This window comes from Strix aluco, chromosome 10 (assembly GCF_031877795.1).
Source record: "Strix aluco isolate bStrAlu1 chromosome 10, bStrAlu1.hap1, whole genome shotgun sequence".
Classification (NCBI taxonomy): domain Eukaryota; kingdom Metazoa; phylum Chordata; class Aves; order Strigiformes; family Strigidae; genus Strix; species Strix aluco.
In genome coordinates, this window is record NC_133940.1 from 22,828,075 (window position 1) to 22,840,654 (window position 12,580).

At 34.3% G+C, this 12,580-nt stretch overlaps 1 protein-coding gene across 2 annotated transcripts in view; it reads right to left on the reverse strand.

The window, feature by feature from the left end:
• DIAPH2 (diaphanous related formin 2) overlaps nucleotides 1–12,580 on the reverse strand; it is a 247,805-nt gene that overhangs the window by 155,134 nt on the left and 80,091 nt on the right. For both annotated transcript variants that reach the window (XR_012624543.1, XM_074834780.1), the window contains exons 19-21: nucleotides 8,898–8,999; nucleotides 7,317–7,411; nucleotides 1,646–1,747 (exon numbers count right to left, since the gene is read on the reverse strand). Coding sequence is in view for 1 of the 2 variants with exons in the window: in XM_074834780.1 (XP_074690881.1) it covers nucleotides 1,646–1,747; nucleotides 7,317–7,411; nucleotides 8,898–8,999 (299 nt within the window). In the remaining variant the exon portion in view is untranslated. The remainder of the gene's footprint in view (nucleotides 1–1,645; nucleotides 1,748–7,316; nucleotides 7,412–8,897; nucleotides 9,000–12,580) is intronic.

A 12,580-nucleotide genomic window follows, 5' to 3' on the forward strand; every position in this document is an offset into this window, starting at 1 on the left:
CTGGAAGTACTACTGTTATCTCATCACATTGCTTTAGTCACTCTGAAAGTGTGTGCTACGTGACCAAAATGGAACAAAGTATTCCTCTAATGCAACAGATTTTTTTATATACATACACATATATATGTATGTATATAATATAGAATATATGCATGTAATATATACATGTATATATCCACATATGTGTATATAACATATCCATGTATATGGATAAGTTATATTATATCTAAAAATATTATATTTTTTATATATTCTAAGTCATAATTCCTTCAAGAAAAGCACCAAGTATTTATAGGGATTTTTAGATTGTTACCAATCAATAAATAGATGGTAATGTTTTGCTAGTGCAAACCTTGCAATAAGACCAAACGATATATCCCACTTCTAAAATTCCTCATGGTTGTTTTGAAATGAAGCATTTTTGGAACTTTATACTATTTATTAAAAAAACAAAATCAATAGCCTAAAGTTTTTCCAAAAGAAGTCATTGTTATCTTTAGTTTTCTAAATCCTCCATAAAAATTTCATTGGGTCAAATTATGTTCTGCTACTGCCCCCCAACCAGTCACTCAAAAGGCACTTCTGAAGCCAAATTATGCTCAAATCAGAGCATTTCAGTACAAATCCAGTTTCTGTCTTTCCTTTTAAGAGACCTCTATTTCTGTTTTAATACATTTTAATGTACATAACACCATAAAAATCCAGCAAAAGCATACCTAGCTCCTGTAGAGTTAGGGATAAATTCTAAACACATTACAGAGACTATCATCATTATAATCTCTTGGACTAACATAGTGAAGTGAAAACAGGAACTAACTTGCCTAAGGATTTATCAGGTCTTTGGAAAACCTGAAGCAGAAAAAATCATCCATGTCCTATCTTAGTACTCAGTATCATACCATCAACTACCAGCATCTCTTAGGGTAACTTATGCACATCTTACAATTTCCTTCGGAGATAGGTTATAGCCACTGTAACACTCAATATCCCTACTTTTGGAATAGATGTATGTATCGAACCCTATTAAAAGCAACAGAATACAATCTACAATTTCAGTTCTACCATGAATCCACAGTTCTTCTCGAGCAGTTTTGCAAGTTTCCATGGGCTTGTATATATACATTTACATTTTAGATGTATACGCATACATACATACATGTGTATATACACATAAAAAAAGTGTTTATATATGGAGTTTTTTTAAACTAATGGGTAAAATGTGACATATTATGAGCATATTAATTCTTTCAGCTGTTTACAGTTTTTGATACAACAGAATAAAATTACCAAAGTTGTCAATGCCACTGAGTTACTGGGTCTTTTATGAACCCTTAGAAATGTAATTACTTGAACCTAGCGTTCTCCATAACTGCTTAAAAAGCATACAAGAGAGTCAGACAAAAGACTTGGTCTGGCACAGAAGTGCCTGTTGCTCTTAATTGCATACCATAATTCCTTCCAGAAAAATACCTAATATTTATTTACAAAGACCTTTAGATTATTACTCATCAATGAATAGATGGTAACTTTTTCCTACTGCAGGACTTGCAAAAACACTAACCAAAGTAATTTACACCTAAAATTTTTCTTTTTAATCTATTTGACAAAATAGAACTCTCCAGCTAATTATTGAACTAATACATACCACAACTCCAAATTGTTCTGGCTCAGCAAGATCATTATATTCGTCCTTTAATTCGGCTAAGGCATTGAGTTCTTTCTGCTCAGGAAGATTCTTCACTAGATTCTAAAACAAACAAGGCATTATATTAAACTAGCTGAGATATTAAAATAGCACACTTAAAACACAACAACATGGAAATGCATGAGAATTATGGGAAGCTTATTTTATTTATGCAGATTTAATACTATAACATCAAATCAAACCACTAATTATTTAATACACACATCAGCACCTCTTTACAGTCTCTAATTTGAAGAATGCCTTCTCAGTATTAAAAAAAGTTAGACAAAACTTCTTCATTCTGTCAGACCCTGAAGAATTATGCTTCATCAACAATCCTTTTTTGCCCTCATGATTGTATCTTGCTCATTAAATATTAATCAAGAAATAACTGATCTGTGTAAAGCAAGACATAACTACCTAACAAAAAAAAAAAATATTTAGACATTCAAAATAGCCATGCACAAAGTTCACTTAAAAAAAACCTTTCACAAAAAAAGATCAACATCTCAAAATTGTACCGATCTTCTGGATGGCAAACATACTGGAACTCAGCAAAAAGTAGAACTTGCTTTAAATTTTAGCCATGTCCACCAAGAAAGCTGTATGATCGATTGCATGATATTAACATCTCGAAATACAGATATGCTAAAACTTAATATGCATAGAAGGGCCAAAGAAGTAGTGCGCTTTTCTTACAAATAACTTTTTAAAAAATCAGCATAAGATTCACCCAACTCCACAGTGCAATGATTCCTGTACCAAATAACTACAAACAAGACCGCCTTCACACAGAAATCATTTTTTTCTTCTACATTGACACAGAGGATCCTGAGGTATTCAAGAGAAAAGGGGTAAGTTCATGTTCTTCCACAAGAAGCTACTATTTTATGAAGCCACCCTCTGAAACTTGAATAAGGAAATGGTAGAATAACCATCAGGTTTAGACATTTTATTGCAAGTAAACCTCTAGGGAATTGCAGTTCTGTAGGATTTTATTAACAACACAGATTTTAGTGAAGATAGGTAATGTGTTATAGGTAAAAAAAATTAAATCTTTTGATACTTTCTGCAACGCTAGTCATAAAAGTAAAGTATTTCAGAACATGTGCCTTTAACTTGGTTAGGTTATTAGCACATAAGTTCTCCTCCCCTCCCATCAGAAAAGGTGCATTGCCATGTGTTCCCATAAGATATGATTAAAATAGGAGAAACATGCACACAGACACTATCAGACAACTGAGCCTTTTAGTCACAAAAAGACTTCGATGTGAAAAAAAAAAGTTATGTGCCATTCAAAATCAGAAAAGCAACCAGCACTATAGAAGCTTATTTTTTCCAGATATAAAACAACTTAATTGGAGAAAACCTGTACTATTAGAGGTACAGATGTCTCATTTTTAGAACATACCAATCTTGCCACCACTCTTGCAATATTCTTATTCATTAGGAGAATTTGATTACTGATCACTCTGCCAGGCTTGATGAAGTACACATTAAAGTACAACTTTCAGAAAGGCATCAGTCTAATTTGTTGAATTTGCAAGTGATAGCTAACATAATTCTCCAAGCTGAAAGAATCAAACATCCACCCATCTTAATAAGGAAAAATAAAGATGACAAGCAGTCTCATAAAAACCATCCCTGTTACAGAAATAGTTTTACATTTACACTGAGGAGCTACTGGGTGTCTCAACAGAGTTCAATATACTTGACAGAGATTCACAGATTCACCTTGACGGCGTAAAATTAAGCTATAGCCTCATGCTTAAACTTAAGCATGTTTCTGTTCCTATTAACCCAAACCCATGTCCCACAGATTTCTACTTCAAAAAAAAATTAAGGATCTGTAAAACATTCTTACTCATTTGATTGACTGGTAAAGATCAAAGACAAGAACTTTTTTTTTTTTTTTTAAACCTATTTTCATTAGGTAGACTACCAAATGCTGTCATCAAAAATTTCACAGTACTTGTCAGAAACATATATTTCATTACACATTAATAAACTTACTGTAAAACATTATTTTTTCCATCAATGTAGAAATACAAGTACCTACTATTAAAACTACATAACTAAATTCTGTTAGCATGCTTGATCATTTCTTTTCCCTTATCCACACCCCTTTATGGTCTAGCACTAACAGATCAACTCATTTTACCCTTAGCTTCTAAGGAGAGTTAGGCTCTAATAGTACTGCAGCTCCCTATATATATATATATGTATGTATGTTTAAATATGTTAACTTTCATTAATTGTATTGAATAACTGAAAATGAAACTAAAGCATTCAGTGATCACTCAAATCCTTGTCAGTACTGTAGGAAACAGTTTCATAATGTATTCATGATGATGAGGGTTTAAATAAATATCGGGTAAATAAAAATGGTTTACATGAACATAAAAATAAGCAGACATGTAAGGCTGATATTAAGAGGCTGAAACTATCACTCACTACTCACTGTCACAATGTCCTGAATTCTGCTAAACATAGTGTTTGACAACTGTATGCTTACAAGAACTTAGTCTCTCAAAGACACACTGGGAATTGAGAGTATTTTTTCCTAGAGTGTTTTCCTCAAGGAAGAGTTACAACAGTATATAGTCTACCATGTACTCAAACTGATTAATCCAATTAATTTTAATAAGTATTACCACATCAGTTTGAAAAGCAGCAAGAAACAAGGACTTGAGAAGCATAACTGGAAAAGCACTTTTCTATATGCTCAATTATACTATACCCATTTAGCTTTCACCACTTTGATACTTAGAACAAAGCAGTTTCTACATGTGCATTTTTACAAAGTACAAGTTTTGCTAAGCATGAAAGAAAGCAAGGTTTGCTTTGTAAAATTTTTCCAATCAGTAGTATTGAAAACTGTTAAACTGGCAAATTAGTTAATAACTCACTCAGAAGATTAGAATAAAAATAGACCAGAAGAGACTGAACATGAAATAGATGATACAGCCCATTTACCCCAGTACATTTGTAGGAATATCTTTAGAAATGCAGAAGGAATCTCTTCTGGGTTATTGGCTAAATCTCTCTGCTATGAGAAGCAACACCACCACACCACTCCCTTCAAAATGGGCCAGTCTCCAAAGCCTCAGTTTTTTGAAGATTATATGCAGCTGAGTCTCTAGACAGTTGCATTCATGATGAATTCATATACATTTATTCCGGTGTTAACATTGCATTTACTTATGCAACTTCATTTTTCTCCCCAATGCTTATGCACATCATTCTTCTCCCCATATAGTTATAATGTAGTCATATGCCCTCTCAGATATTTATATTTCTAATCTAATCAAGCAAATCTTTTCTAGCGTCCTTCAGTAAACTGCTTCTCCATCTCTCAATCATCTTAAGTAGTTTTTCAGTTCAGCTTCTCCATTTTAAATTCATTTTTCTTACATGTAGCGAGTATTTCAGATAAGGTCTTACAAGTGCATTATTCAAAAGAACAATAATTATCCTCTCTACTGGAAATACTTGACCTGATACACCTTGCAGTCACATATGCCTTTTTTATGGTGCACTGGGTCTGGCTGGGATGAAGTTAATTTTCTTTGTAGCAGCCCATATGGTGCTGTTTTGACTTGTGGACAAACCAGTGTTGATAACACACCAATATTTTAGCTACTACTTGTGCAGCTTGAAGGCCTGCTCTCTTTCTTCCCCTTCAAGTAGGCCAGGGGTGGGCAATCTGCGCCCCACCCCTACCCTGACAAGTAGGCCAGGACAAGTGGTTGGGACTGGGCAAGGGCTTAGCTGCTCCACATACAGCTACACTACAGTGGTAACTACACTTGACCTGTTGAGCACCAACTCGGTATTACTTCTACTCAATCATTTTCAACTAAGAAGCAACCAGTACAACAGTAGCTTCCAGCATTTTACAGTTAACAGGTAAGATCGTGACCTTATACTTCAGCAAAATATATTACATTCTATTTCTAATCACCTAGGTCTCAAGATATCTCTACATTTGTTGCAGAGATAACTATACAAATATGACATTATTCTGCATTTGAGGTATTCAAGGTGGGGTTTTTTCCCTCCCTGCTGATTTTTGATTTTACTAATCCTGTAGGCTTCTCAGTTAAGTGATCTGATATCCCTGATCAGTAAACATTAACTTAGGACTTAATATTTATTTCCAAATACTATGTATCATGTGCATAAGGTTTTTGTAAGAAGATATACTCAATGGTCAAAGATAGTATTTTTAGCAATGTAAATACATATTAGAAATGCTAATCAATTTCAGGCCAACATGCCCTGAAACAGGACATCATAGTGCAACTCAGCAAATAAAGTCAGACTGGAAATAGTTTCTCATCAAACAGGAACTTCCAAAAACAGTATGCTGTAGGAATCATAAATTTTTTTTTTTTTTTTAAAAATCAAGGATTTCCTAAACAAAATATGAATGAAAATTTCAGATACTGAATATGTATTTCCAAACACATTAGTTTAGGTAGGCTAAGTATCAGGATATGACAGTCTAAGAAAACAAAACAGTTGAGACCAGTAGTTTGAGGTCTCAGAGAACAGCAGCCCTTTCTTTAGAGCCTCAAGAAAACAAAACTCCAGACATGTAGGACTGTCTTGGTGACAGAAGAAAAACTGCAGGTAAAGGACAAACAAATTCAATTTGATAAATTTAATTCCATTTACACTGCATGTTTTGCAATATAGTAAGTTTATTAAAAAACATTCATGTTCAAATTTGAAGACATATCAATTACATAACTATGAAAAGACCAGGCAACTCAGTTTAGCCCAGCATCCCTGGAATAACCATTTTCCAGGTCCAAGAAAGAAAGAAGATATTAACTCAGCAAGCGTTGAGGGGGAATGGGACAGGGGTGCAAGCAGGAGACAGGGAAGGACAAAAGGATAAATTGAGGCCCAGTATGTTAGCTAAAATCTGAATCTGTGTATGATATCAAAATTAACCAGTTCAACACCAGTATCACTGGCGTGCTACATCTGTACACCATTTTAGGTTTACATGTTCCTCTGTTGCACTCCGACACTCCCCAGAGATCACGAGCAGCAGTGTACACACTTGCTCTTCTCCTGCTGTGAGGAAATCGGAGAGTGATGTAAAGAAGCTGTATTCCCTATTTTCTTCTCTCCAGCTGAGAGATTTGGGGCTTGAAATAAGACCGAAACAGCTTGAGAGCAGGTTTAATTTACAGATGTTTTTTAGATTGTAGCAGTATCCTGAAACATTCAGGTAGTTTCATCTATCACTAGTGACAAACAGAGTTGTTTCCACAAGAAGCCTGACGAAACCTCATTATCCACCAGCATAAATCTGGTTAATGCTTGTCTTCGAAACTGAAAAACTAGAATTATCAGAGATTTCCTTTTGAAAGGGAAGCTTCATAAAGTGAGAGATTCAAAAGCACTTTTGTTAACAGTGCCTTTTAAAGACAGTTTTACTGCTATATGTGACCATATTCAAAAGTAAAAGTGAAATAAAAACAGCCAACACAACTAATACATTTGTAGGTGATATCCAGTAAACTCTACACTATTCTTACTGTTGAATTCTTATACCTTTACAGCATTTTTACATGGAAAACAAGCTATGAACAAAACCAGAGATATTTTCACATACCTGAATCAAGGATTCACTCAACTTCTCTTCATCAACTTCTAAAATTATACTTTTTATTTCTTCATAAGGCAAACGGAAAGAACCCAAAAATATTGCTGAAATTCAGTAATAAACAATTAGAATCAAAAATACTGATATAAGGTAAACAATTTTTAGGAACTGAAAAATCATATCCTGATCTAATTAAGACTTCACAATTCACAATTGAATAAATAAGAATCCAATTTACCATTAAGAAGTTTTCTATATAAAACAAATGTTAGATGAGGCACATTATTGTAGTTTGAATTATAATGAATTTAATCTCTGCGAAATGAAACTGTGTGACAACACTTTTAACTGCTCAATCAGCCTCAGTTGCTCCCTAACAGTGTACTTATCTCTAGCAATAAAGTTCTATTTTTATGAATGGAATCATCTGCATTAATACTTAAACAGACTTATATAGCGACTAGAAGACTTAATCTATTATTTTTTGCTTTCATAACCATGTATGAATAGCTGTACTGCATTTATAATTGGCTGAATATTTACATGACATTCTAGAAAAAATTCCATGTCAGAAAGGTAATGAGGATCTGTGCAAAGCCAAAAAAAAAAAATACCCTAACTCTACCACTTTTTAGGGTAACTAAACTTATACAATATGGACAATGTATACTGTATACCCTTCGAAGATGGAGTTCTCAAAGCGATTTGATCTCAGGATGTTATAACATCTGAACGGTAGTTCAATAAACTACAAAGCACTCCTAATACAGATGGATTACCATACCACTTTATTAAGTGCTGTATATTCACGAGCTAACTACTACGGCTGATTTACCTGCACCCATATTTTCATAACTTGAAGTTTTATATCACTTCTGTTACAGCTCATTTTCTGCTTAAAAAAATGTACTCATGGAGGTGGTTATAAACAATGCACAGATTTGGTTTTACACACTTCATTTGAGCTAGGCATAGTTGGACTAGTGACACTTTATGGTATTTCTAATTCAAATAAAAGAATCTACAACTCCTAATGATTGAATTCCCTCCATAATTAAAGGAAACAAATTCAAAACAAGAGGTGGGGCTGTTTTCCTTACAATTTATAATAGTAGTATTTGCACCTAACTTATCTTATTTTGCAATATTTTTCTCTTTAGAAGTCTAACCACCCCATCAAACTCTATTTCTCCATTGCTTTAACCAGAAAGAACCATTAGGAATGGCCTGTCAAGCCCAATCCACAAAATCTACCACCACTGTGCCTTCCCTGAACAAGTGATTATCATTTAATTATACTTCCAGTCTAAAACAATTAATGAAAGAATCAACTTTTCCTTACTAAAAAAAACAGTTCATTAACATTTAAGTCTACACTATTTCTTCATGTTACTTAAGTTTAAGTTTTCTAGTTGTATATTGAATTCAAATCATATGTATGTAAAACACTTCTGAACTTAACACTCATGTTCACATTAGGCACCTTTTAGAAAAAAAATATTGCACATGTAAACCAAAAAGAACATTTTAAAACAGTTGTGTGTGTACATGCTAATTAGGGATTCACCTAATGCGTTTCACATTACTTACACAAATTTTGTGCGCTTTTTCCATCCAAAATTCTTAATTCTTTAATCTTTTTCTTTGACTGAACTGTTTTCTTCTCTTCTGATTCTTCTACTGCCTTTTTAGCTGAAAAGAATGTATGTATTAAATTCTGATTCACTATTACAACTATTCAATCTTAACAAACTAATAGCAACTCAGCTAGAAAGCCATAATAATGCTATTAGAATCAGTTCAAGGCAAAATGAATGCACTGCCTTAATGTACTGTAAAATATCCAAAGAAACAAAGCAAATCTACAAAGTTAGGAGGAACATGAAATGAAAATGTTAATATGACAATGACCAATTTTCTGAGGCACTGACAAATTATATTTATACATTTTAACCCACAGAATTTATCTTCAGCTCCAGTTTATTCCAAGCACTTTTAAAAATACAGTGATTTTGTGTTACCTCAAAGCACGTGAGTGCCCTCTGTTGAAATATTATTAACTCGAATACCATTTGAAGTTCTTCATCCCAAACCAATAAGATAATAATTTGAGATCTATTACACTACACAAAGGTTGGTTTTTACTAATTATTTAGGTTGTTACTGGTAAAGAGCAAAACCAAATACAAAAATACCATACATTTTAAATTTATTTATTTTTAACTAGCAAGAATAGCCTTATATTCAGTACTTAAAATTATGTAGAAAGTAACATGGTATTGAAATATTTAAAATATATGCTGATTTTTTTCATAATTTAATATACTTATTTTTCACAGAAACTTCTTAAGTAAACCCACTATCAAGGATTTATTTCCCTTCAAATACCACACAATATTTGGCACTGAAGGGAATAGAAACTGAATGTGTTTAACATTAACTAAAATTAATGAAGTCATTCAATGAATTTAGTGATTCAAAAGTAACCGAAAAACTTGAAAGACAAATTAAGAGGACTTTTTAAGCAGAGTAAATATGCTTTTCTTCTCTGAGCACTGTCTTTTGCTGTACTGATTTCATCAGCATGGGTTTCATTACAAATATCTCCTATGAAAACATTAATTTTTAGTGTGAAGAATAACACCAAAACCAAATAGAACCAAATAACACCAAAAAAAAATAGGACAAAGCAAACAGTTATTCTTCTCCTTACACACATTACCACTATGAAAACATCTGTCATAAAATAATTCTACTGGGTTTATACCACTTAAATAATTAGTTTACCTTGGGCATTTTCATACCAGTGTCAACTAAGCTAGTACAGGACAGCTCCCTCATCCCCAGCTACCTCTAAGAAGTCCAAAGTAGGAAAAGCTAAACAGATATGACGATTCAACAACAACGCAATACTTGCTCCTGCCCCCCTGCCCTGCCGTTATTCTGCAAGCCTAACTACATCATATGACCAGCTTAATTAGTATTTGTAACAGGACAGAGCTACACGGCAACTTGATAATACAGAGATAATACTCAAAATTCTCACCAGCACTGACCCTTTAACTATAATGAGCTACCGTTTAAAATCCTGAAGTGACACTACATGAAATAATCACACCCTTATCGCTAATTGTTCTCAATTAAAGAAGGAAATAAAACAAGGTCTCACAAAACAAGCAAAAAACCCCCAAGAGTTAAAAATTAGCTGTCCCATGAGAAGGCAATAAACATTACGAGTTCTGTTATATGAGCAGAAGCTATTTAAAAGCCTAGGTTTGTGTCTGTTGAGACAGCTGAGATAAATTATTCATGAGATGAGTGACCTATTCCAAACTTCATCTGTTCAAGAATTAAAACCTCTGGATTTCCACTTAAGATTGGGTCTTTAAAGCTGAACACCACACAGCCTCACAATGCACTCAGAGAGTACTATACTTGTCACAGTAGTTGTTAACACTGAAGACAAACCTGTTCTATAACCAGCTAAAACAATACACACACATTTCAGTGTGTCATCATTTCAGTCCTGTGGCTTGCAAAACTGCAGAGGTAACAAAATTATTAAGTATTAGAAGAAAACAAGACAACCATAAATGTTTTTGTTACCAAATGTCACCCCACACAAAGGTAACTTTTTTCCTGCAGTGGTAATTCACATACACCTGATCAGACACAGCAAGTGAAACACCATTGTGAGCAAGAGTTCAAGGGCAAAGGTGTTACCTGAGCCCAACTCAAAACATGTATCAAGTTACTCAGCTACTACAGTATCAAAAAAGAAAAAGTGGTTTGGGGGCTTTAGTTTTTAAGCATACAATATTTTAAAGAAAGAGACACGCAGAGGATGGACTGAGTCAGAATTCACAACAGTAACTCTGCCCGTAGAGGGCAAAGAACCAGTTCTCATTATTCTCCCTCCCGACGTGTTTCCAGATTGCAGCCCTCTTAGAGGTTGTGAAAACAGTAAACACATTTGGAACACAGAAGACCAAACCTCCAAAAGTTTTATAACAAACCATATCTACTCTTAGCTGCTTAGGCCTGAAGGGCTGTAACACCACCACTTAAATTATTATCCGTTTTACGAATATTTAATGTCTAGGTTAGATCAAAACTTTTCCATTTGGAAAAGACCAGAGAAGATGTTCTTTCCAAAGATTCTTACCTTTTAAAGTATGAGACTTGAAAAACTAAGGTAGCTTTATGACGGTTCACAAAAACCGTGAAGAAATACTAGAAGCTGATGCTTATGCGACTGCACCAAAGTCACAATTTAGCATCAACACCAATCTTACCAACCTAAGACTCACAGGCAGAAAGAGACATTAAATTACTAGAATTTCTCCAACACAGTTTGACCCATGCTTAAAATCACATTAAGCATCAGAGAGCAATCAAAAGGCATGCTCTTCCCTCTTCTGTTAGTTGCACTCTCTCCTTCTGATCACAGTCCATTTTAGCAGTGACTCAACTGTGACAGGACCATGGATTACAGAATTTTAAAAAATAATTAAATACATTTCAGAGTCAATACACTATTGCTGACCAACTCCCAACCCTTTTCAAGTACTCCCTTCACAAATGCCTGCTTAAAGATGAGACATGTTTTTTGGTTTGATGCCACAGAACCAGAGGAAGAGATGAAAAAAGGATTTTATAGCAGTCAACATAGGGTAGCTCAACAACACAAGATGAAAAATCAATCTGGAAGCTAAAGCATCTGTATTACTTCACACAGACCTTGGAGTTTAGTGCTGTGATTATTCATTACAGTCCTTTGATAATGGCACTGGCTTACATCTTCATTCAAAAATCAGCTTTTTTTCCAACCCACAAGTCTTACAGACAGTACCTAGAGCTAGTGAGAGTCATACCCACATTTCCATAACAAAGATGGTCATATCTGAAGAAAAAAATCGGTAGCAGAAGGGTAATTTCCTTCTGTTCTGACCACAATGGGTTAAGCAATGACACTGAAAGAAACAGGTCAGCTCTTCAAGCCTGAAGCTTTATTCCACAGAGTCCATCTCCTACCCAACTCCCTGTTGAGCTAGCCATCCTCCTCCAAGTACCCTGCTTAAGTTTGCCTCTCTTGTTTCACAACACATGACAAGCTTTTTCCCACCTTAAATAAGGCTTGATCCAAATTCAGCCTTCCAAATTCATGGCTCACCTGTTCCACTTCCCAGAACATACTCACTAATCAAGTTTATGTCAGTCCTCCACTGCATTAACAGCCCTGGAATGATGGCAGAATCCTCCAATAAGTGGTT